This window comes from Ictidomys tridecemlineatus, chromosome 9 (genome assembly GCF_052094955.1).
Source record: "Ictidomys tridecemlineatus isolate mIctTri1 chromosome 9, mIctTri1.hap1, whole genome shotgun sequence".
NCBI lineage: Eukaryota > Metazoa > Chordata > Mammalia > Rodentia > Sciuridae > Ictidomys > Ictidomys tridecemlineatus.
Genome location: NC_135485.1, coordinates 97,896,457 through 97,924,025, shown reverse-complemented (window position 1 = coordinate 97,924,025; position 27,569 = coordinate 97,896,457). Strand labels below are relative to the sequence as shown.

Genomic DNA, 27,569 nt, shown 5'->3' with positions numbered 1-27,569 from the left:
CTTTTCCTTAATGAGGGAATACAAAACTCTCAGCACATTCCCAGAGCTTCGGAGAGGTTCCCCCTTGAGAGATCTCAGTAAATACAAGAAAAAACAACCTCAAAAAAATTTATGCAAGGCCTCTCACCATTTGCCTTTCTTGCTCTCAATGCTTGCTACCATTTTTTTCTGCTTTCTGCATTCCTCCTCAGGTCAAACATTTTTCCCTCTCTTGTTTTCCCCAAACAGACTGCCCTGTCCTGGAAGTCCATCTATGGAACAGATTAAAAAAATCAAACCTGACTCTGCACTTGTTTTCCTAGAGACCAAGACATAGAATAGGGTTTAAAACACCAAGGAATTGATTTAATTCAAGAGTAGAATGTGGAAAATAAGAAACTGAGAAGGTTCTAGGCTTCTGTGGGCATTCCCCTCTGCTTCTTATGACTTCTACCAGATCACTCTCAAACGTGAATCCTTTTTTTTGCTCAGGAATTTGGATCAGGGTTTGGCAAGTATGTTTTTAATAAATAACCTCTGGATGTTTGATTTTTAAAAGCAGAAGCATTACTTTGAGTACTTAACAGTCAAAATTAAAAACAATCTGTTCTGTTGTCATGCTAATGCAAATTCTCACAGCCCAGACTCCCTGGGTTGCAGGTGAATGATCCTCATCAGAGGCTACCCAGGATCCTGTCTTCCTCCAGGCAGCAAAGCACAACACAGTGTCCCAAGCGCACCTGTACACACCCATAGGCACACATTAAACCCAAAAGCCGCAGGTTATGCTAATGCTTACTTTCCCTTCCTCCTGGACTCACCTTGCTCACTTTTCTTCCCCACATCAACCCCCAGGCCTTGCCCCACACAATAGGATTTTTGTTTGCTTCAGTAGCATGTGACAGCACAGTCCCTGCTTTGCCTAGCTCTGTGCTGCAAGTCTCTCAGGTAACAGGTGGCAGCTTCCCCAGAAGGATTCTAGGCATAAAATAGAATGACCTCATAGGGGTGGAGCTCTGGGACTCCGTAGAGGTGGCAGTCACAGCCAGGTAACCCTGGAGCGAAGCTGTTTAGTTAGAAGGGGGCAGTTAAACTCCTCACTCCAGTGGCTTTCACCCTCACCCTGAAGCACCTTAGCACTGTTGCCTGCAAACCCCCGAAGGTTGTCTTTGCCCCAGATGGAGCCCAAAGGTGCCACTGGGAAAGAAAACATGGGCACCAAGAGAAAGAACCTGACCTTCTTGAGGCCCAGGATGTATATGCTGGAGAGACGGAAGACTGACACTGTGGTTGAGAGCAGTGTTTCTGGGGACCACTCTGGTACTTTGAGGAGGAGCCAGTCTGACAGAACTGAATACAACCAGAAATTACAAGGTAACAAAAAAAGAAATCAATTGTCCCATGTTACTGCACTTCCAGCTCTGTTTTTGCTACACTCCCATTTGCAAAGGAAACACTTAAGGCAGAGGAGAAAATTAATACTACCTTTCCTTCTCATAAAATAAGAAATGCAAGTAAATGTGTCTTAAAAATTATAGGGAGAATTCATTAAATGAATCAATACTTAAAGAGCCAAATTTGAATTATTTTAATATTTCTTTTTGTTTTGTTTTTGTGTGTATGCACATAATATTTTTTTTCTTCTACTTCCCTTTTCCTCTGCCTTCCCTTCCAACCCAACTTAAGAAGTGGGAAGCAACAGAAAGCAAATGATTTAGAAACCTACAAAAAATAGTTTATCTTAATAGGTAGATGTGGGATGTTACACCATGAAATCGGTGTTTCTAGGTAATCACGCTGAATGGTGATTGTGGTTACCTTAAATAGCAACATGAAGCTACAATCATGTCTGTGAAAAGTAAATCATGTTATAGTTCGAAGGATTTGCTGACAATCACTTGGGTGATCATTCCCTTAGAATGAATTGAATAACACCCCAATATGGTAAGAGGTATTTAGCATGCTTATGCTGAATGACTTTAGAGAAAATAACTTCAGTTTATTTTGACATTTTGACACAGGTATTATAACATGTATCTGTTTCAGGCCCTGAATTTCTGTCTCTTTCCATCTATTCGTTCTCCTAAACCTCATTTGCTCTAGTAAAACTTCATTTAATGTTGATAGTGTATTGTAGTGTTTTAAGTCTCTTCTGTAGTTCCTGCTAGATGCTCTTCCAGATCCTGACTTTCCTGTTTTAAACACAATGTGTGTTTGAACTCTCACCAGCCCATTGTGAACCGTCATTCTGGACTCAAAAACTGTAATGACCTTAGAAAGACCAATGAAATATGCTTGCACTTAGCATATGGCTTTCCTCAGAAATGAGCTTAGACTCAGTAATGCAAATCAATTTAAGTAAAATAAGTTAAATGCATTTAAGTTAAATCTTTAAAAAGTATTACTATGAATTAATGGTTTAAAAATGACACATAGTTTAGCATTAAATAGCACTGTCAGTCTTATCCTTAAATTTTGTATTTAATGAAGGAAGAATATTGTTTGATCTCTGAGTTCAGTTTCTCTGAAGGCAATTTATGCATTGGAAAGAACACAAACTTTAAAGTCATACACATTTGCTTCCTAATCCTGACTCTTCAATTTACTACCTACAAGATTTAGAGCTAATATTACCTAATATTTCTGAATCCCAATTTCCCTATTTGTGGATGTGAAATTAATGATACTTACTCCATATATAGTGTTGTTGAGGAAATAAAATTAGAAAATTACATGAAACATTTAGTATATTGCCCAACACAAATTATGTGCTCAATAAACTGTAGTTATTTAAAATTCTGGCAATAATGGTACTATAATAATAGAACAGGGTGTATCCTATATTAATCTAAATTCACATAAATTTATTGATCTTTTTTTAATTCTTCTTTGTTCTTTGGTAAAGAGACTACATATAGAAATTCAGGAAAAGTTCATTACTTGATCCTTAATAACATGTTTTTTTCTGTCTGAGTTTTTCTAATTCAGCAATGTTGTGGTTCAGATTTTACACTGGTAAAATAAAAATAGAAAGGATTTTTTGCTACTCAATATTTGCTATTCTTTTCCTAAATTTACCTAAAAATAAGTCTATAACCACAAACCAGAGTGGATGCATGTTGTTACTTTACAGGAGACCTCAGGCTTCTTAGATACTCCATGTGATTTGTGGGTTTCTATACTTTGTTTCTGTCTTTGAAGGTAGAAGGAAGGCACAGGACTCACCCATGTTCCTAGAACTATTTGTTGCTTGAGAAAAATTAGTAAGGAGAATGTAAGAGTGCATCAGAGCTGTTAATTTGACTGGCCTCCTGATAAAAAAGAATTCTTTAGGTGTAACTCAATAAAATCCAAGCTGAGATCTAGTATGTAATAAAGTTTTTAGAATGATTCTGCTCTAACTGCTTTACTAACTTTATGAGGACTTTTCTCATTAATGTTCAAAGCAATTCATTCTTCAGATTTGCTTCCTGGCCTGTACTAGGTCCACTACCATGAAGATGACTCCAATATCGCTTTAAGAAACTCTTTATTGTTGAAATGCTAAGGGCTTTTCTTGCATCTTTCTTGAAACTTGTAGACCCAAAGGAGTCATTAAATAAAGACCTGGGCAGTTTAGAGTCCTTTGACTGTTGGCCCAAAGCCTTTGTGATTTCACAGTGTTCTTTCGAAGACTGGAATTTCTAGTACCTCCACTGTCCTCAAATTATTCAACTGTTGTTCTTGAGTGCTGTGCTGGTACTTTAGTATTCACTGCTCTAATTCTCTCTGGAAGCATGCTCTCTGGGTTCTGGATAATATAAGATCTTTCTTCAGTGCCTGTGAGCTTGCCTCAACTGGTAACTACAGAGGCTATCTGCTCACTTTCCGATATCACATTAGTGGTGTAAATATTAAACTGCAATAATAACTTTACAAAATGGTGCCCTGGATAAGAGTGCCTGGATTAGAACAATAGAACATGGCTCTCAAGAGGTTATCCTAAAGACTCTGTCGAAAATTGACATCAAGGCTACCAAGTCATGACTATTTAAGTTGCACAATCATAGCTCAATGTTAACTTAATGTTAGTTTTTTTTCATCCCTTCAACAGAATCATTCAGTTTGTTGGCATTTATTGCACATGTTATATGCTATGTCTTGGAGGTTACAACGGTGAGTGAAAATAGACTGTGTGCCAGGAATCACAACTACAAAATGATTAATAAAATATATTTGATCTTTACTGCAAAGAGGCTTAAAGTCTAGCTGGGAAAAACAAGACAGGTAAACAAATCAATGCAGTGAAGTGGCATGACGGAAGTAGATGGGACTAGCAGATCCTCAGGAGAGGAATGGTGGGGAAAGTTCTTGGGCCTTTAAGAGATGATGAGTTGGAGACGGGGAGAGCTAGAGAATGGGAAGAGAGGGAGGGGTATTTTAACTTCTTCACTATAGTTTGTCGGAAATTATATTGTTTTGTACTTATTGCTATTATTGACTCATTTTGCATCCAATTTCTCTCAAACCCCTGACCCCAAACTCCATGAAAAAGATGTATCTGTTTTGTTAACTGTTCCATCTTTGCACACAATCATGCCAAGCACAGAGTAACTGGTCAGTAACTGCTAAAAAGAATTAATGAATTCCTTAAATGATCTGGCCGAGGTTGAGAGCTGGTGTAAAGAAAGGAACCCAGGTGGGAAATAAGAGTTCTTGTACATATGTGTCTTCATATGTGAAGACACATGTCTCCATCAATAAAGGAAATTCCTCAGAAAAAAGTATATGTAAATATATCAGAGGTAGAAATATACAGAATTTCCAATATAATGAGTAATTATTAGTGGAAGCTTATCTCATTCCAGACTCTGCCTTTTAGAGCACACAATGATCATACCTCAGTTCAGTCCTTTTCTTCCATTAATTAGAAGATCTATGTCATCCTTCCAGGCTAGCTCAGCTCATGATCCCCATTTTACTGGAAGCCTTAGAGATGATCTAAATAGGGGAAATTTAGTGATCTAGTTGTTAAAAACTTAGAAAGGATTTTGTATTTGATGATGCATGTTAACTCCACGTTTGAAATGTGCGTAATTTAAAGTTATATACAAGCATGTCTATGCATATGCAGATGAAGATATCTATAGAATGTAGACATAGGGATGTGTGCATGTGTGGGCACGGGTGTATACTTGAGACATTTCTGCAATGACTAAACTTTAAATAAAAAATTGTATTGATTAACATTAAGCAATATTTTTGAAAACCCAAAATGATTAAGATTATTGACATTATTTTCCAATATTGGTACCATGACTAAATGTTTGTATCCCTTTTAAGTTTGTATATTGAAACCTAATCCGCAATGTGATGATATTTGGAAGTGGAGACTTTGAGAACTATAAAGTAGAGCCCTTATGAATGGGTTTAGTGTCCTTGTAAGAAAAGATAGGAGACAGCTTGCTTCTCTTTGCTATCTGCCATGTGTGGATGTGGAGATCTGCAAACCAGGATGCAGATACTCACTAGGAATGGATCTACCAGAGCCTTGACTGTGGATTTCCCAGCATGTAGAATGATGAAAATGAAATGCTTCTTGTTTAAGCCACCCAATCTGTTTGTTAGAGCAGACTAAACTGAGCAAGACAATGGTCAATCCCCTGTACCTTCTATGGTAGCACTAAGTCACCTCTGCTTAATTTTTTAGCCAATGTGTATTTTTTCTAATTAAGCGCTGAAAGCAAGAATTAGAGAAAATGGATAAATGTCACTGTTGTTGCAGTAACACATGTCAAAAATCCTGTCTTCAATTCATAGCAGGTCTGTGGTACCTTCTATTGTTATTATTATTATTATTAATCATTTTATTCTCATTAGGCAAGGATTAGTTAGTTTTCTTTATGAAATCATGGTTTTCTTACTATATTGAAAATAATGAATCACTCTATAGCAGGAACTTTATACAGAATAAAATATTGTGCAGGGCAGAGTGCTTGCCTTGCACGTTTGAGGCATTAGGTTCGATCCTCAGCACCACATAAAAATAAATTTAAAAAAGGCATGCTATCCATCTACAGCTACCAAAAATAAATAAATATTGTTCAGTATGAGGACAAATGGTTCAACTAATAAGTTAGACTTGATAAAAGCATGAGACCACATAATTTGTAATGACTGTAAACAATCTGTACATGAGCAGGAGTTGTTCACATGGGAAGATTTGGTGTCTTTTATTCAGACCTTATGAAGCGTGGGATGAAACAAGCTGTTGGGCTCTCTGTGCAAGTTTCTAACCCAGGGCTGAGTCCTTTTTATTCCTGCCTGTCCTTTGAGTATTGAGCAGCTCCTTCCCTTTACCTGCCTGTGGATAACACCATTCAGTGAAATGGGAAGTGCCTGAATCAGTAATGCGACACCAGTACAAATAGGGGTGTGCCATTGTCTGAAGGGCAAACCTTGATGAAAGTCAAAGCCCTTTAAGAGGGTTCTGTCTCACTCATGCATGAAAACCAAAGTGAAGCCTGATATTTTACTTTCCCTCTTTTTCAGTAAAGGTATTTCATAGTGTTGAGAAGAACCATGTGTGTTAAAATGTGAGCCTCAGAAATCAGGAAGGTTGGAGATCTTCTTACACTATCGCATTGTGAAAGGCAAAATTATTCCTCCATGTTTGACTGATGTGGCTTTAGATCTAACTTCTGGTGGTGATTTTTTTTATCTATAAAAGTTATTGGTTTATCAAAACATAAAATCGGAAATCAAGAGGGAGAGCAGAATGGAAGATAAGGGAAGAAGAAAGAGTAGGGGGGTACCAGGCACTTACCCAAAATAAATAGAAATGTACCTTAAAATAGTACCTTAAAATAAAATAAATATAGTTGGGAAAAAGATGGACAAGAGAGAAACAGTTCAGCTAAGTTTATCTTTATTTCTGTTGATATAGGGAAAAAAACCCTTATGTTTATGGAATTACTTTTTTCTTGATGCCACAATCATATTAACTTTAGGACTTTTGTGGGTATTGAGTTCCTGGTGAAAGTAGGATTGTCACAAAAATTGTTAAACTTGCAAGCAATATCACACTTAAAAACAGCTAAGACTTGGCTTGGAGCATGCTTCAGAATATCCCTCTGCAGCCCCCTCCCAACCACATAGGTGAGGCATCCTTGGGGCCAAGGTTACTACCTTTTAGAATCCCTATCCTCATTTTTAGCATCTACCTGAGACCATAGAATTTTATGTTCAAAAGGCCTTAATACTGGCTCTCAGCCTACATGAGCCTATTCCTATCCTATTCTCCTAAGGATAGATTGTGTTTGTGGGTGTGTGTACTTTTAGGCTTGAGGGACAATTGATGATGGGGTGTCTCTGGAGCTTGATCCTGCTGTGACCTTCATACAGGACCCCTTTAAGTGGGAGAGCTGGTAGAAGAAAGAGCAAGATTATCATCCTCAGGACCGGCTAGGGGTAAGTGAGCCCTATGAGGCCCTGATGAATTTTGGCACTAAACTCTGAGGGAATCTGAGAAAAATATATTAGAAGGTGGCTTCCACATTATTATAAATGGAGACTTCTCGAGATAGAAGGCTATGTCACACGTTATTTAATGGTTTGTTAGCTCAATTTACAGCATTTAAATATGTGGGTATAGTTTGTCAGCCTTATTGTCGGACTCTACCTCCTGGTCCCACAAGAGAGGCTGTTGCCAGTGGTTGGGCACATATTCCATGTTCAGGATTTCATTCACCTTCTGTACTAGGTCCTGGACAGGAAGAGGAAAGGAAGGGAGAGAAGGGATAAACTGTTATCTATTACCTGTGAGGGACTGTGCTAACCAGGGACTTTCACAGTGTTACTTAATCCTAACACTTTTTCAGTTATGGTAAGATGGTAGAGCTTGGATTTGAATTCAGGTGATTTAAATATTTGTAAAATAGAATGCATCCAATTAAGTGACTCAGTAAGTATTTTCTATGTATGATTTACTAATAAATCAAAGCAATTTGGGGGTTTCCGTACATGTTTTTAATATAAATCTTTCTTTCGCTGTCATATTAAAACTTGACCTGCTGTCAATTTATGCTTTGAAATATGCATTTTTTTCTTTTAAATTACCGTGGCATGTTCTTGCCAGTGGTGCTGTTTTATAAATACTTGTTTTCTCTGCTTAATTATCAGGGAACAAAATTACAAACTTAGGTTACGCAAACCTGCCCTATGATGTTTATTTCCCACTTCATTGAATATCTCAATATTCTTCTTTAATTTTATGCCAGTTGTCATTTGTTTGCATCTCACTAAAACTTAATATATACCTGATAAAGTGAAAGCCCTATTCTATAGCAAAGGTAGGGGGGAGGAATACATTTGCAAATGAAAAGAATGGAATTATATACTGGAAACAAGCAGCTCTTTATGTGGGCAGGTAATATTTCAATAGAATTCTATGAAGCCAACTTAAATTGTGAGTCATAACTTAAATGAAGCAGGAAAATAGTGCTATGATTAAAAGCTTTTGTCCAAGGTTCTGAACAGTTTCTTTCTTGATTAACGAATCTAGGAATAAATGAATACTCCGGGATACCTGCACTCAGGTCCTTGATAAAGAATGAAATCTTGTACTGTCTGGCATGCACCTGTCACTTAAAAGAGAAAACTTAAAGGTCATGTCATCTAGCTACTGGTCTTAAGTATTTGAGTCACTATAGCCCCTCACAGAAATTGTCTTTCCTGAATGCTTGTTAATGTTAAGTCTGCAATGTCATTACAAGAAGCTGTATTTGTTGTGAAAGGTTGATGAAGACATTGTTTACATTTCTGAGTGCCATCCAGATTTTATTCAAGGAAAAACTTTGACTCCCTTTGAGAATTAGAACACATTCCCTCCCCAGATGAGAACAAGCAAATTACTATTTTTAGCAATCAAGAGTTTAGAATTAAATTTATACCTGCTTCCTCGCCTTTGTATTGGCTTTTTTTCTCTGCCTGAAAGTTTCTCCCCCCAGATCTCTGCCAGTACAAATTCTCATCATTGAGGTGTCTGCTCACCTTCCTGCGGAGTCCATCCCTGCAACCATCCTACCTAAGTGGCAAAGGAAAAAAAAATGTTTTTCTTCTGCCCTCCTAGATTCTGTGACTGGGGCCTGTGAATTGTAACAATAAGACATTAACAGGGTGAAAAAAAACATGCAGAATTTATTTGTGGATAATATTTGTATGTAGTGTGTGTGGTCTTTATAGAAAGAAGTTAAAAATTCCAAAGAAGCAGTCAGAACTGGGTGTGTGTGTGAGGTGGGGGTGGGGGACGGTAGGGGGTTATGCACCATTTTAACAACAGCAACAACAACAAATCATAAATTATGGAGATGTCAAAAAGCAAAGAATAAAAAGATTTGGGCTGGGGCAGTAAATTGTAAGAAAGTGATTACAAACTATATGGAGGAAACCAAAGGGTTATTTTCATAAGGTTTGTTGTCCACTCCCCATCTCCAGTGGTAGGTATTTCTCCTCTACCTGATTCAGGGATGTCACTTTTCTGAAAGTTGGAAATTTAAAACCCTGCTTTCAGTTGGAAAGAAGAGGGCAGAGAATCCTTTCTGCATCTACTCAAGTGCATTCAGCTCAAAATAATCAATATGCCAAAGTGGCACATTCAAGGGCATATGTTCAAATCCTCTTAGTGGCCTTCACTGATTATTGTCTGAAATTACTTTATTTTATTTTTGTCTCTATTTTACATTTAAGTATGAGCTTTACAGAGGTTCACTTGGCTTCAAGATCAATGTACTTTCAACCAACATGGATTTTCTATTGTTCTAACCTCAGTGTTTAGTAGTACCTGCTTTATGATGTTTTAAAAGAATGGACTGTGTTTGCTAGACTTTTAAACAATACTTCAAAACCTCAAGATACCCTTAAAACTTACGTTCATTCGTAATATTGAAGTAAACAATGACCAAGTATTTTCCAGGAGCTGTGTTTTTTATGCTTTTCAACAAAATGTTTTATGTGTATACAAATTAGAAAGATGTGCAATTGCACCAAATAAAGTTTATACCTCATAGAATTACTATAATACTCCACTCTACAAATACAATAGTGATTATCTGAGCTATCTAACTTTTGAAAACTGCTCATCTTCACGTACCTGAATAAGGGTGTTTAATGAAAAACTGGGTCAGAGTATCAAACTACATTGCTTTCAGGCCAAACATTCCTCAAATTTCCATTTTCTCCAGCAGTGGCAAATTTACCCCAAAGAAGGGTAAATATACTCCAGGAGTTTTTAAAGACCATCCATGGTGAGAAAAAAAATAAGTTAATTTTTAATCTTATCCTTTGTGTATGCTTTATAATGATGGATAAATGTTATACACATATTGGAGGTAAATGCTCAAAAAAGTTTAACTGAAACTCCATAAAAGTTGTGGATGAAATTCTGACACACACAACAGACAAATATTGAAGACTTTATGCTAAGACCAATAAAGAGGATGCAAAAGGACAAATAGTATGTGATTCCCCCTCCTACAAGGTGTAATCAACCCTATACAGACAGAAAGTAGAAGGGTAGTTGTGAGGGACAAGGAAAGGGGGCATAAAGGGGAGACATTGCTTAACAGGTATAAGTGTTCAGTTTGGGTAAATGGAAAAAGTTCTGGAGGTGGATGATGGTAATGATTACACAATAATGTGAACATACTTAAACATAGTTACCACGACAAATTTTATGTCCTGTATATTTTACCAAAAATAATAATTAAATGAGAAATAGAAAAAGCCTGGAGATCACCTACATTCAAATGGAATCTAAGGCTTCACCCAAACTGATTCTTTTTTCAGTTCACATCTCTGACTGCAGACATTTTACTTTGGATCAGTAGGCCTTGATACATGCTGTTACCTGGAGTGCTTGTCCACATCCTGGTTATTCTCTAAGTTCTTACTCATTTTTTCAAGTCCATCTTTCTGAGTCTTCACACCCAAAGTATTTTCATGTCTTACAACCATGCTGCATTTTCTATGTTTGTTATTTACCTGTCAATATCTCTTTCTTGGCTGAACTTCTGCAAGGCAGAGCATTTACGTCTTCAGTGCGTAGAAGATTGGCATGTACTTGACCGCCAGGTTTGTTAAGGGAATGAGTGAGTAAATGTATGAGTGCATACATATTACAATCAATGGATGTAATAACAGTGTGCAATAAAAACCCTGCTGGGTGAAAAAGGCCCTGCCCCATGGTTGGTTCATCTTAACTGAGTCTTGACTACTACTCACTGGTGCCAGAAGCATAGCTCCGGGGTTTAGATCTAACTGGATGGAGGGAATTATCCATTTTTTATCATGTCTTGTAGTTTTCTTCTCTCTATTGTGTTTTTGAAATTCTGCCATTATTAGCAAAGGCAGACAAAAATCATATCTACCACATACTAGAAGACAGAGATAGGTTATCCCTCTAAACATAATATCAAATTTTATAACTAGACAGGAGTGAACAAATTAATAATTATTTTTCTGGAATAATCAAACTTCTAAATAGAATGACTTTTTTCCTTTCTTTTATATTGTAAAAGAATTATACATCTAAAAATAAAAATAATATATTAAAAATAAATATTCTCCTAGAATTTTGAATTGCTTGTTAATGCCACACATTTAGGATTGTCTTTATGTTGCAATGATGCTACGGTTTTTAAAATATTCAAAACTCGATCAAAATTTTTAAATATTACAATTATAATTTCAGTGTGTTTTGTTCTCTTACTTTATGTCTGCATAGAAGGGAAATAACAAATTAAGATGTAAAATTAGATTTCTTTTAACGAAGAAAAACTCAGAAAACAGTCAATACTCTGAGAAAAGTGAAGCTTCATTACCTAGCCATTGCAAGCAAAATTTTTTTAATGTATTTTATTTATTTTTTATTTTGGTATGAGGGATTGAACCCAGGGATGCTTAACTACTGACCCACATCCCCAATTCTTTTTATTTTATTTTGAGATAGGCTCTCACTAAGTTGCTCAGGGCCTTGCTAAGTTGCTGAGGCTGGCTTTGAATTCATGATCCTCCTCCCTCAGCCTCACCAGCCACTAGGATTCGCAGGGTATGCCACTGAACCCAGCTGTATTTTACTGTTTATATAAAGACTATGTTAAACTGGTAAATGTATTTAAACTTTTTTTTTCAGTGAATCATTAGCAATATTTAGAAATGGGAAAAGCTTATTAGGGAAACTCAAGTCCTGTATTTTTTTTTTCACTATATGTTCTCATAAAGATGTATACAAGTTAAAAACAACAAAAAATTCACACCAAAACACTTAAGCTGTACCACATTCCACCTCATAATTGTTGCAGATTTTATGCCAATTTTTTTTTTGCATGTGGGGCATAACTATCATATAAAGCTTTTTTTAAAAAAAGAAAAAAATGTGCCTTTTTTACTTAAAAATCATTTACTACTAAACTGGTTTTGGTGCAAGATTAGGAAGCACAGAATCTTCATGACATATTCTAATGAAGTGTCAACATCTACATAGTGAAATATGACAATATTGACTTTTCCATGTTTATACATTGGGTTCGATTCTTGATAACCTTTTAGACCCTCAGATTATCCTGTGTGGTAAGAGCATGTTAATAGAATCACTGTGTACACTATGTCCACATATAGTACACACTTACGTAGAATATAAAATTGTTTTGTAGATATTTTGAACCTGTGATCTGAAATAATTGATTAACTGGAATTAGAAGTATCTGTTTCAATTAGTGGAGGGGATTGTTTCTCATATGTCTAAAATGTAAAACAATGGACAATGAAGGGCTAGGATTAAGCTCAGTGGTACAGTGTTTTCCAAGCATGTGTGATGCCCTAGGTTTGATTCTCAGTACCACACGCAAAAAGAAGTATTATGTCTTTCATGTCTAAACCAGCATAAAGGTTTTGCCAATAAAGGGGAAAAGAAAAGCAATGATGCTCACACTTATCCAGTTCATTTTTACTTTAAATTCATGCATGATTGCCAGCGTGTGTGGAAGATGTTGGTATGAGACCTGATTTTCATACCATGACTTGCTTTTCTTTAAGATCCTGCTCAAATTTCGTCTTGTTAAGGAGACCTTCCCTGACCTCACTCTATATAGTAACAGCCATGACCACCATCTGCTATATTTTCCTTTATAGTATCTTATTGCTATCTTGTTCGCAGTATAGTTCTTCATTAATCATTTTCCCCCATCACTTAAAGATGTTTCAAAAGAGTTGTGGTTTTTCTCTCTCTTTCTTTGCTATATTGATTAGCATCTAGAACAAAATTTCTCAGCACTGATACTACTTTTATTTTGGGCTAGATATTTCTTTTCCAGGTGCTGTCTTCTGCACTATAGGATATTAACTGCATTGAAGAACATTAAATCTATCCGCTGCTGGTAGCCTTCTGTCCCTTCCCCTGGTTATAAACCACAAAGATTCCAAACTTTACCAATTATATACTAGTGGGGGGAAGTCTAGAGGAGTGAAATAGCCATGTTAAGAAGCACTGATCTCACATCCACATAGCAGAAAACATTTGGCATTTGTTTTTTGGGGGGGATTGGTTTATTTCACTTAGTATGATATTCGAATCAGATCCATCCACTTACAGGCAAATACCATATTTCATTCTTCTTTTTCTTTGATATGTGGTGCTAGTTCACAATAAGGAGGGACTAGGGAAGAATAGAGGTACTTTGGATTAGACAGGAATAAACGGGGTGGGGGGGATAGGAGTAGGAAGGATAATAGAATGAATCAGACATTATTACCCTATGTGCATATATAATTACATGACCAGTGTGATGCTACAATATGTACAACCAGAAGACTGAGAAGTTATACTCCATTTATGTATGCTGTGTCAAAATGCATTCTTCTGGTATGTTTAATTAGAACAACAACAAAAAGAACCACTGATCTAGAAAAAATGTCTTGCACAATGAGAACTTAGTAGATATTTGATGAATAAATGAACAAATGGATAAAATCCATGTCTCATCCAGCCAAAATTTTACGTTCTCAATAGTTGAATAATTACAACAGAAAAATTGAACACAGGGAACACTTTACCAAGTTAAGCTCCCAGTTATTTCAGGGATGGGAATCTGTCATTTCCTGTTCATCTTCTCCTGCTTAGAACTTTGAATACACTTATTTAACTTCTCATTGTTCTGGCTGTGCTATGCTGATCACTGTTGGAGCCAGTAAATTCAAACCAATATCTCTTAAATATTTTTTTTCCTCTTAAATTTATTTTTCAAGCCAGGTCAGCTTGGTTGAATTTCTTTTTGAAATCCACTTCTACACTTTCTGCAGCAATTAGCAGTCAGAGGAAATAAATCACATGCATTTCAAATGAGGATAAAATATTTCCCTGCCCCGATGTTTGAGCTTTCAAATTCAGAGCAGTGGAGGGTCTGCTTCTCCGCATTTTCACTTAATACCTCACTGGCTTCTCTCCAAAACCTGCCTGACATGCAATTATTTTCAACCTATTTCACAGAAGGCCTGCTCCATTCATCTTTCCGTGGGTCAGATTTCTACTGAAACTGATAAAAAGATTTTACCGTGTGAAACTTATGTCAGTAGGGTTCAATGCAATGCTAAGCCAAGGATTTTGTTGGGTTTATGGGGGCAGATATGAAATGCAGCATGGGACAAAAGAATATTTATAATCCTATCTGGGGGTTTGGTAACAATCCGTCTGGAATAAAACTATAGATTGAATTCTAGGTGGGTGTTTGGACTTCATGGGTAGAAAGCAACTAGACTGATGGGAGTAGGTTGGGAATGATGATCAGAGGATCTGAATTCAATTTCAGGCTCTGTTACTTAAAAAGGCTTACTCTCTTGAAATGAACTTTTCTAAATAAAGGTTAGAACTTACCACTCAGCTTCTCAACCCGTTTATGTTAGTCAACTTTTCATCACTGTGACTAATCGACAAGAACAAATTGGAGGAGGAAAAGTTTATTTTGGCTCAGGATCTCAGAGGGTCAGTCCCTTGTTGGTGTGTTCCATCCCTCTGGGCCTGAGATGAGATAAAACATCATGGAGGAAGGGCATGGTGGAGGAGTGATGCTCCACTCATGGCTGCTAGGAAGCCGAGAAAGGAAGGGGAAGGTGCTGCAGGAAAGATGAACCTTTCCCCGGGGCATATCCCCAGTGGCCCTCCTCATCCAGCTACAAACCACCTACCTACTAGGTTACCACTCTGTCAGGCCATTCAAATTAGAGTGGAATGAGTAGGTCGTAGCTCTGACAATCAAATTATTTCACCTGTATAGCTTTTGGGGGACACCTCATATCCGAAAGTTAGCACCATTCTTTTTCCTATTTATTTAAATGGTACTACTATCCAATTAACCAGCTCAGAAATCTGATAATCAGATTCCACTTTTCATCCCCTTTACCTCTTATGATGACCAGCGCATGCCAATTTTATTCCTCAATTCCTTTTGATTTGTCCAGTTTTCTTCAATTTCTTGGCAACTAGACTAAGCTTAACAACTTCCTTCTCTCCTCTGGTGACTGTCCAGGTGAATGATCACTCCTGCCTCCCTACCTCCAGGATTGCTCTCTACTTTCTCTCACAAATACCATCCTACAGAGGCCAAAGAGATTATTAACTTTTTAAAAAGTCTTGTTATATTACCAAGGCTGGTCTTTTTTTTTTTTAATAAGTTGGTTCTCCTTAGTTACACATGACAGTAGAATCTACTTTGATAAAATTATACAAACATGGAGTAAATTTGATTCTAATTAGGACTCCATTCTTGTTTGTAGACATCATGGTGGGATCCACTTAGGTATTTTCATATGTGTAAGACCAAGGCTGGTCTTGAACTCCTAAGCTGAAGTGATCCTCCTGCCTCAGTCTCCCTACCTGGGATGACAGGTTTGTGGCCCAGGGCCCTGCTCCAAAGTGATTTTGTTAAGAGAACCTGAGCATGTCTTTTGTTTAAAAACCCCCCATTTTTCTTAAAAACCCCAGATCCTCAAATAGGCCTACAAAATCTGTTCCCTGACAATTTCTTTAGACTCAATCCCTTCTCATGTCTTCTAACATTTGTGCTTCTGTCACACAAAGCTGTTTCCATATCTTATTTAGCAGTCAAACTTTTGGATATACTACTTCCTTTGCTGATGCACATTCTCTTTTCTCTTCAGTTCCTGCTTCTTCCAGATTCCAATAATTTCTCACATCTCTCGTAGGAACCATCTCGAGGCTGAGGTATGTTAGTACAGGCCACAGTTTATTGTAATTATATTGTACACCAATTTTTAAATAAATATTAATTGACAAGAGATTTGTTTGAAGAGTGTTTGTAGAATAATTTTTTCCTCAGTCTCTTATATTTTTCTTATTCAATTCCAAATATAGCCTCAGCATTTAGGTAATTTGACTTTGTCAGATTATGTCAAAACATTAAAGCAGTTTTAATAGAAATATGTGCATGCTCTTTTATGATCACATTTCATCACTTTATGTAAGTTTAGTTAAATTAATATAATTACAATAAGAAGTACAACTGATTTGATCAGGATTGTTGTTGAACACCAATTCATTCTTAGAAAAATGTACAACTTTATCATTAAGAGAAGTGCTTGGTCTTAGAGAAAGAAAAATACTGAATTATCCTGTAACTTAAATAACCTATCCTTACTTCTAAATTATACATTTCTTGATAGTAAGAACTGTTGTTTTATTCACCACTGCCACAGTCTGTCTGGGCACAAATCAGGAGCCACTTGTCAAAAGAAACTAACTTTATTTTTAGAACTACAAACGCCAAACAAAACAGCTCCTCAGGAAAAAACCCTCAGAGCCCAACTGCCACCATTGGCTTCCACAAGCCTCTCACCCACACAAGCCTCTCCACCTCCCCCAATCCTCCTGCTCTTGAGGCCGATAGGCTGGGTTGTGTGGGCGGAGCCAAAGAAGTCCCCCAATGAGCAGCTCCGTGGAGGAGCCAATCAGCTAGATGTTGCTGGGGCTGCTGTGAGCCAATCATCAGCTGGCAGTCTGAAGGGCAGGGAAACAGCCCAATGAACATCACCACAGAGGAGCCAATCAGCTAGATGTTGCTGGGGCCGCTGAGAGCCAATCATCAGCCGGCAGCTGGAAGTTTGCTGGTAGCTGGAAGTTTGCTGGGGCCCCTTTGGCTGTGGATCTCAACACACCACTCTATGCAAAACATAAAACTCAGTACCATCTCAAATCTAATACCAAAATTTAAAAATTGATATAAAATTAGGTACAAGGTTTCTTTAATTCCCCAAACTAGGGAATTCATAAAATTGTTTACTTTAAATTTTGATATTTATTGATTCTTATTTAATTATAAACATATTTGTCATCATGATAAAATCATAAATTAGTTAAGGGCTAGGTATGTTTGTTATATTACCCTTCTGTTCAACAGTCAAATGACTGTGCAAGTTGCCCAATAAATAAATGTTGCTTGGTGTATATATGCCCGCCTAGTCTGTTGTTGAAGGAATGGGGGAGAGGGTGAAGGTATGTGATGTTAAGCAAGACATTATGCAAAACCCTAAGCTTGGTACACAAAATCATTAATTCCAACTCTTCTTTATTACTAACCAATTTTTCATTATAGTTATGAAACTTAAAATACATGATTATTTTTGATAATCATTAATAAATAATTTCAGGTAGGGACTTAATCTAAATAAATAAGTATTTAGAATTTTAAAAGAAATAATAACTTTGGTACTTTAGCATTACATGGCTATTTTATTCATCTTGCTCTTTAAATTTTCTTGAGATGCACATTTTCAGTAAATTCTCAGAACCTTATTTGCATTGGCTATTTAGCTTTGGAATAAATGGGAGAGAATCAAGATTTTTAAAATTCAGGCATTATTATATTACACCAGACAACATGCAAAGGCTATATCCCCACCTCATTTGAATTCAATCTGAGTGATAACAGTGCACATTAGGAGTGGTATTGAGCTGACTTTGTAGTAGTCCATGCTGTTTGAGCTTTTTTTTCCAGTCAAGGAGGGCAATTTCCTGATGGACGCTCAATCTCGATTCCTGCCCTTGGAAAATTTCTAAAGCTGGGGTTGGGGAGCGGGGAGGAACAGAAGCAGGTGCAGCCATTTAGAATCAGATGCAGAATAACAGCAGTAAATCATAGTCATAAAAATAACGAATGACATTTTTTTAGAGGTTCCTGTGTTAAGAGATTTTCATGCTTTATCTCAATTCTCACAGCCTCCTAGCAGTGAGTAGTAGTTAAAATGCAGGTTTTGGAAGTAGTAGTTAAAATGCAGGTTTGGAAGTTCAGGTTTGAATCCCGACCCCAAAACCTACAGTGGTGAGACCCTAGGCAAATTGCTTAACCTCTAAGTGTTTCAACTCTTTCATGTATAAAAAAAAGAGAATAAATCTATATCCCTATTAATGAGAGCTTCTATGAGGCAGAGTTAATGCATAACAAAATTAGTATTTAGCATGTAGTGAGTCCTTAAAAATGTTAGCCTTTATTATCATTGCTCTTTTTATTTTTGTTATTCCTTTTCTACAGATTAAGCAACTTAGTGATAGCAAATGGCTTGATTAAGGTCACAAAGCCAGAATTGAACTCTATCCCTCAGTACAGTAAATTCCATTACGTGAAACACTGTGTACACGAGGGCAACATTACTAGTCATTGTGAAGTGAGAGAGCACAGATTTCAGAGCTAAGCACATTTGGTTTGAATCCAAACTTTTCTGCATATTCTGTAACCCACTGGATAAGTTCTACTTACATTCATTGTGTTCAATTTCTTCATCTCTAAAATTAGCATAATATCCCGATAATGCATATTACAAAATTGGTATGTAATATACTTGAAAATGGTTGCCATTATTAGAGGCTTTCACAATATATTATAATCAATATAACTGCAGTAATAATATATAATGCTTTACTATTAAATATTTTAATATATATGCCCATAAACCAAATGTGGTATACACATGCAATGCAATATTATTTGGCCTTAAAAAGCAAGGAAATTCTGACTTGTACTGCAACATAGGTGAACTTGAGAGTATTATGCTAAGTGAAATCAACCAGGCACAAAACAACAAATACTGGATGATTCCTTTGCAATGAGGTGTGTAGAGTATCTGGATTCAGAGACAAGTAGAATGGTGGTTACCAAGGACTAAGGAAAGGGAAGAGGGAATTGTTTAATGGGTACAGTTTAAGTTTCAGAAGATTAAGTTCTGGAGGTGTAAGGTGGCAATTGTTAACCAACAATGGAATGTTCTCAATGCTGATGAACTACACACTTAAAAATAATTAACACAGTAAATTTTACATTATGCATATTTTGCTATAATGAAAAAGATGGGAGAAAAGGAATATGACCTTCTATTGGAGGAAAAAAAACTATGGTTGAAATTATTGAAATGATAGCCTTAAGAGTCAGCTCATGTTTCTTTAGTCATATTTTTGATGTTTTATGTTGAACTCCACCAAGGAGTCACTTTAGTCTCTACATTTTATAAGAATGAGAAGGTGTGCATGACTATTCTTACCCATAACATATGTTCCTATTAGAATTGGCAGGCGAGTATTAATCAACGTAGCTATCAGTCTAACAATACTGTCAGAGGAAAAATAATATTGTTGTGACACCAATAGAACATTTTTATTATACACATTACCTTGAAATAACATTTTTTGCCAGGAAATTTGATGCAGCCTAAACACCGTGCATGACAGGAAGAAGCCAAGCTCAAGTACATCAGTCATGTGTGTGGCACATGATGTACAGTCGAACAGCCGTCAGATACCAGGATATAATTAACTATGAAGGTCATTCCATCACAAGTATAATATTTGGAACAAAGATGTATTCAGATATGCAGTTTACTCTATTTATACTTCAACTCTTCATTTTTATAAGCTTTCTTTTCTATGTGATTTTTGAAATTCCCATAGGGCCTTTTTTTCCCCCTAAAGAAGATCTATTTTATTTAAATTGCCTGCACTCCAAACCCAACTCTAAACCATTTTGAATTTTAAAAATATAACTTCTTTTGACATTGAAACTTTTTTCTTTCTCTCCTTTTTCAATTACTATAATAAATATTAAATGGGCATGAGATTAGTATTCTCAGAAGGCTTTGTATGTATCTATTTGCATCTGCTTCAGTCTCATTACATAATTTTTCCTTAATTAAAAATTGTAGTACAATTCATAATACAAAATTTACTATCTTAACCATTTTTAAGTGTCCAGTACAATGGTATTAAATATGTTTATAATGTTGTGCAATATAGAGTGAAAATCTATACCCATTTACAACTCTCTGATCTTCACTTCTCAGCCTCTAGCAACTACTATTCTATTTTCTGCCTCTATGATTTTGATGGTTCTAAGAACCTCATATAAGTGGAGTCACATGTAGTTGCCCTTTTGTACCTGCTTATTTAACTTACCACAATGTCCTCAAGGTTCATCCCTGTTCTAACATATGACAAAATTTCTAAGACTGAATAATATTCTATTTATTTGTATATTATGTTTTGCTTGTTATTCATCTATTGGTGGATATTATTATGAATCATGCTGTATTGAGCACAGATTTATACATATCTCTTCGAGGCTCCAATTTTAACATGTTGGGGTATACACTCAGAAGTAGAATTTCTCTATCATATGGTAATTCTATTTTTAATTTTTTGAGGAACCACCATATAATTTTCTACAATGGCTATATCATTTTAAATTTCCACTAACAGTACACAAGGGTTCCAATTTTTCCACATCCTTGACAATACCTCTGGTATTTTTTTTAAATAGTACTCATCTTAATGGAAATTAAGAGGTATTTCATTTGATTTCTATTTCTCTTGGGATTAATGATTGAGAATCTTTTCATGTTATTGGCGACTTGTATATCTATAGATAAATGTCTATTCAAGTGCTTTGCCCACTTTTGAATCAAGCTGTTTTCTATTGTTATGTTTTAGAAGTTCATGTTTAAATTTTTTCATATAATCTAATGTGTCTATTTGTTATTGTTTCTGTCATCTAGGCCTTTAGCATCATCATCTCCAAGATGTTGTGAAACTTTTGTCCTGTGTTTTCTTCTAAGAGTTTTACAGCTATAGGTCTTTGATCCATTCTGAGTTAAATTTTGTATATGGTAGTCAGTAAGGGATCAACTTTATTCTTCTGCATGTGAATATCCACTTCTCCTGGTACCATTTATTGAAAAAAATTATCCTCTATTCACTGAATTACCTCGATCTCTTTGTAAAAATCATTGTACAACATATGAGATGGTAGACCATATATTTCCTGCAAATAATAACCAAAAGAGAGTATGAGTAGCTCTGCTAATAACAGACAAAACTATATTTTAGATTTTAAATGTTACCAGACACCAGAAAGAGAAACTTGTATATTAGCAAAAGTCAGTACAGCAAGAAGATGTAATAATTTAAACATTTAAGCACACCTTGGCAGGTCATCAATAAATGATACACTTGGGGCTGGGGATGTGGCTCAAGCGGTAGCACGCTCGCTTGGCATGCGTGCGGCCCGGGTTCGATCCTCAGCACCACATACAAACAAAGATGTTGTGTCCGCCGAAAACTAAAAAACAAATATTAAAAACTTCTCTCTCTCTCTCTCTTTTAAAAAAAAAGATCTATTTGGTTTATTGTGTTATTTAAGTCATCCATTTCCTTATGTATCTTCTTTGTGGTTATTCTATCCATTATTGGTAGTGGGATATTAACCTTTCCAACCTTTATTGTAGAATTTTCTATTTATCTCTTCAGTTTGTCAGTTTTTGTTTCAACCATCATTGTATCATTTATTGATGACCTTCCAAGGGTGCTTAAATGTTTAAATTATTATATCTTCTTGCTGTACTGACTTTTGCTAATATACAAGTTTCTCTTTCTGTTTTCTGGTAACATTTAAAACCTAAAACATTGTTTTGTCTGATATTAGCATAGCCACTCTACTCTCTTCTGGTTATTATTTGCATGAAATATCTTTTTTCATCTTTTCACTTTTAATCTATTTGTTCTCAGTATTAAGTAAGTCTCTTGTAAATACTATTTAGTTGGATCATATTGTTAAATGCATTCTCTTTATCTATGTTTTTTGATTGGAGAGTTTAACCCATTTACATTTAAAGTATTACTGATAAAAAGTGACTTTGTTTCTGTTATTCAGGTTTTTGTTTTCCATGTGCCTTATAGCTTTTCTTGTTCTAAATTTTCTGCACTACTGTCTTCTTTCTTTTATGTTTAATTGAGTTTTCTTTTTTGGTGACATAATTTCCTTTTTAATTTCCTCTTGATTATTTTATAGTTCTTTTTTTGCAGTTACAATAGGGATTATATTTAAAATCTTAAAGTAATAACATTCTAAATTTAATTTTTGCCAGTTCAACTTCAATTACATATGAAACTCTACTCTTTTAACAGTTCTGTCTCCATTCCCTTCAGGGGTTGATATCATAAAAACTATATGCATTTCATACCCCAAAGCAAACTAATAATTCTTTGAAACAGATTTCTCCTAAGTTATATAGAAAGCAAAATAAAGAGTTACAAACCAAAATGACAATAATACTAATTTTCACATTCATTTTTTAAATGTACTTGTGTTAGAATTTCATTACTATGACCAAAAACCTCACAAGAATATCTTTTTTAAAAATGTATTTGTTCTAATCAGTTATACATGATAGCAGAATGCTCTTCAATTCATTATCCACAAATGGAGCACAATTTTTCACTTCTCTGGTTGTACACAAAGTAGGGTCACATCATTCGTGCAATCATACATGCACCTAAGATAACGATGTTCATCTCATTCTACCATCTTTCCTACTCCCATGCCCCCTCTTCTCCCTTCCCTCCCCTTTTCCCAATTCAAAGTTCCTCCACTCAACCCATGCCCCCTCCATTATGGATTAGCATCTACTTATCAGAGAAAACATTTGGTCTTTGGTTTTGCTCCTTGGTCTATATCCAAAGAACTTAAAAACAACTTACTAAAGTGATACGGCATATCACAAGAATATCTTACAGGAGGAAAAGTTTATTTTGGCTCATGTTTTCACAGGTTCAGAATATGATTGGCCAACTCTGTTGATCTAGGCCCAAAGTGAGGCAGAACATGATGGCAGAGGGGCATGTCAGAGGAGAGATCCTCTGCTCATTGTGATTTGTATATGAATATGTGTATAAGCCTATGATTGTTAAAAATAAAACTGCTATAATTATATGTTTTTGTGTGCATGAAAAATTTTGGGAATGTTGTACACTAGCCCATGAAACAACTAAAAATACAGTAAAATTATATTAAAAAAACTAATAATTAGAGTTTCTAATGGTAATAGCAAACATTTTCGTGATATATCCCATAATGCTAGGCACTTTGGTAAGAATTTAATAAATGTTTTTCCCCACATCAGACAAATGTGTGTTATTTAACAAACAAATCAAAACAAAACAACTTAAAAAAAACAATAACAACAACAACAAAGAACCCTTTTCATCAGAAAATCTAAATTCAATATGAACTCAAGCTCTTTATAATCTTTCAGGAAAGCTGACAGAAAAGAAGGCAGCTATGACAATTCTTTGGTGGAAAAGGTGCCTACTTACACCAGCTGCCCAGTGATTATCAAGTCCAAGTTTTCTTTTTCAAAAATAAGTTTCAAGATATACCAAAAAAACTATACAGATACCCACTAATGATAGAGAAAACCAATAATGAAGTTTAATGATTTAGCACAATGGATATAGCAAAAAAGATATAGCCAAATAGACAGTACACATGAATAATTTTTGAAACAAGCATTTCAATCCTAGAAAACTACCATAGGAAGAGCTCACTAAAGGCTAATGTACTCAAAATGAGGAGAATAGCACATGAAACAACCTGAAACATTTCACTAAAAAAAATAAGTAAAAATATTGCTAGTAACATGTAGTTTTTCTTTTATCACATCCAATTCAGTTCTCTTCTGATAAATTTGGTCATTGATCAATATGTACAAAAATTAAGGTGATTTTTTCCCTCCACTCTATTACCATTTCTTCCTTTCCCCTAATTTTTTTCTAAAAACATTTTTCCTTCTTTGGTTTGACCTGTTGAACTCAAAATCTTGGGAACTACAATGAATATCAACTCTTATTGGAATAGCACTTGGAAATGTAATCCTAGAAAAGGCAAAGTTTTAACCAAAGTGGGTTAACAAAATTAAGTTTCCATTCTCAATGAGACAAGGTCTCCCATGTTAATTACTAGGTTAATGATTTTTCTTGGCTAGAGATATTAGCGGGACACTGGAGGATTCCCTGATGAGGTACTACAGAGCCATGTGTGCACACAGCCACCCATTTAAGCTTTCAATAAATACAAAGCATCATTTTAAACAATTTCAGCAGAATAAATTTAAAATATTGCATTTCTAGTGGCCTGCTTTATTGTTTTGTGGACTGGCTTGAAGCACTGTTCATGGCACAGTAGACACAACACTTAATTGGTGGCTACTCCAAGTTCTTTAGACTTCAGCATTTCCTACTCTTCAGGCCTCAGTACTTTTTTGTAGCAATAATGGTATTCTTCATCAATATAGTCACTGTCATGGGACCAACACCCCCAGGGACAGGAACAATATAACTGGCTTTCTTACTGACTCCTTCAAAGTCTTATCTCCAACCAACTTGGGTTTAGCAGTTATAGGATCCTGAATTCTGTTTATTCTCATGTCAGTGATTGCTGTTCCTTCCTTGTCCGTATCTGCTGTGATCAGACTTGGAATGCCTGCATTAGATATGACAATATCTGCAAGAATTGTGTGTTTCTTCAATTGTTCTTTGGGAGTGTATCAATGAGATACATACTGGAAAGATGGCATCGCCTCCAGGTCATTCATGAGCCCCATCTCTGTGTAGTAACATTGCAATATACATTCTAACATTTTTTGATCTTTCAGCCACAACCATGTTCTTCCCTAGGATTGGAATACCAGTTTGCTTAATTAATCTCCACACACCTCCTGGGGTAGTGGGTAACATGCAGTATTTGTCCAAACATATTCGCCCTACATTAGTTACATGAAAGCCATCAACATCCTTGTCGGAGGACCAGCATTGCTGATCTTTATCTCATCACTGCGCTCTAGGAGAGGCAGCTGAACAAGGAGATGGTCTAGATTTTCATCATTACTTAGATTATTGATTAAGTTCAACAGTTCTTCCTCTGAAGATGGAAGCTGATTGCACAATCGTCTCACTGTTGATTCTGAACTGTGGCCAGGTGGAAAGGTTGGTGGCAGAGGTGGTAGCTTTGCACAAAGCAGTCTGCCGCCAAAGCAGATAGAGAAAGTTGTAATCATCGCCAGTGCCTGTGTCTGTGCAAGGAGTGAATTTACTAAATGTTAATTCATTTAATATTTAAAACCACTTTATCAAGTTTTACTAGCATTATTCTTAAATTACAGATGAGGGAATTATATATAAAGAGTTATATAACTTGTCGAAGGTAAAAGATCTAATGAATGAAAGAGGCAGAGTTTGAATCCATATGGTTTGGCTCCCAAGTCTATATACCTATCCTTTATAATATGCTAATATATAACAAATATCTATATAACAAATAATATATAACAAACATATTGTTTTACAATAAAAAAGGAAGCAATTGTCTCTCCATAAATCCACCCCCAGATAGCAGTAGCCAAATTGACAATAACAACAAAGCAAAATGAGGATACAATCAATCCTAAGCAAAACCGCCAGTCCTTTCTATTTTTTGTTTTGAGACAGGGCCTCACTAAGTTGCTGAGGTTGTCTTCAGTATTTTCTCATCACTCCTTTACCTTTGAGTGCTTTTTCTTTTCTCTAAAAGACCAGGATCCTCCTCCAGTGTGTAATCAACCCAAGCAAGCTGCTCAGAGTTTCAAATCTCAGCACTATTCTGACTTTCCTCCTTAAACCACTTCCTTTATTTCTTTTCCTCTTTCTTTCCTGTCTGAAAAAAAAAGCTTTAGAATCATGTATTTTTCTTGACAAGTTGGTCATTTTAAAACCAGGGGTAATTGTTTGCTTTTGATGATAGAAAACTTTCAGAGTACAGATATACTCCTTGATTTGATGGGCTATGTCCTAATAAACTCATTATAAAATGAAAGTAATATAAGAAGAATAGGCAATTAATACACTTTACCTATAGAACATAATAGCTTAGCCTAGACTATGTAAATGTCCTTAAAATTTTTACATTAGCCTACAGCTGGGCAAAATAACAGGAAACCCTACTGAACACTAAGTTCAATTTACCATTCTCCTGCCTCAGCCTGCCAGACCACTGGGATTACAGGCTGGTTACAATTTATGCATCCTCTTAGTTTATCTTTGGCTTCAATATAGTCCTTTTAAACTACTGGGGGGGAAATTTCATTACTAAAACTCTACTTTTGCTTCCTTCCTAAATACTTAGCTTCTCTGTTTATCCAGAAATAAAAGATTGTCAGAGCTGAATGTAGATTTGGGTGACATGTGTTAGAGTTATAGATACCTTTACATGTAAAACTTAGTGTAGTTAAAAGATTTTTTAAAAAAAGTTTGAGAGGCAGAGAAGGATCTTAGAATCTTATAAAAACAGAACTTGGAGTCCACAATGCATTGCACCTGTTTGTTTGTTTAAGAAATGCAAACATAAAAAGTGTTCAGATATCTGACCATAAAATGATGCAAGTCAATTCTTTGTTCCTGCAGTAAACTTTAGTCAAAAGAACAAACACAGATATCTCATAAGGTTGCTCAACCTGGAATGCCCCAAGGTTTTTACATCTGAAAGCAGAAATTTTTGAAGTTGAGTATCTTGACTTGACACTTTATTTCAACTACTTTGCCCCCCCCACACCATGATGATGAATAAGTTGCTGCGTAGTATTAGAAAACCTAAGTCGTTTTTAATTTTTAAAAATCTGGTGTGTTATGTTTTAAGGTGCAGCAGCTGTAACATCTGTGAAATAAGTTAAATTGACATAGTAATTGAATCTGAGAATGTGCTTTAGGGATATTTATTTGCCACAGATAAAGAAAGAACCTTTTAAGCTCTTAAATAATGGATAGATTATTCTTATAAGGTATAAAATGTTTATAACTTGGAAAAGAACAGTTTTTCAATAGTGTCCTTTTATTTTCAAGGTAATGTTAAGTAATAATTGGACACTCTCTATACTGATTTGTGAACTCCCTATTGGTGAGATTCCTTTCAACATATTATTTCATATATCCCAGGAGTAAAGAACCTATCACTCCCATCAGTCCCCCACCCAATAATTTCACCATGTAAGTATTTGTGAAATCATTATGTTGTATACCTTAAATACATATAATTTTAAAAATTTGTAGAAGCTCACAATGGTTCTGTTCATATTCTGCTCACTGCATATCCCCACTGATTATAACTTATTCTTTCAAATTCGGGGCACTGAGAGGCAGGCCTACTTTCTAATAGAAATAGTACAAATTAGCAGTCATTCTAGAATTCTCATAACAT

At 35.7% G+C, this 27,569-nt stretch overlaps 1 protein-coding gene and 1 pseudogene across 2 annotated transcripts in view; one reads left to right on the top strand and one right to left on the bottom strand.

Moving 5' to 3' along the window:
- The first annotated feature begins 1,016 nt into the window (after window positions 1–1,016).
- Arhgef38 (Rho guanine nucleotide exchange factor 38) overlaps window positions 1,017–27,569 on the top strand; it is a 127,864-nt gene continuing 101,311 nt past the window's right edge. For both annotated transcript variants that reach the window (XM_078021847.1, XM_005339804.3), the window contains exon 1: window positions 1,017–1,353. In XM_078021847.1, the coding sequence (XP_077877973.1) occupies window positions 1,158–1,353 (196 nt within the window). In that variant the 5' untranslated portion in view covers window positions 1,017–1,157. The remainder of the gene's footprint in view (window positions 1,354–27,569) is intronic.
- On the bottom strand, window positions 22,720–25,409 carry LOC101958637 (bifunctional methylenetetrahydrofolate dehydrogenase/cyclohydrolase, mitochondrial pseudogene; annotated as a pseudogene).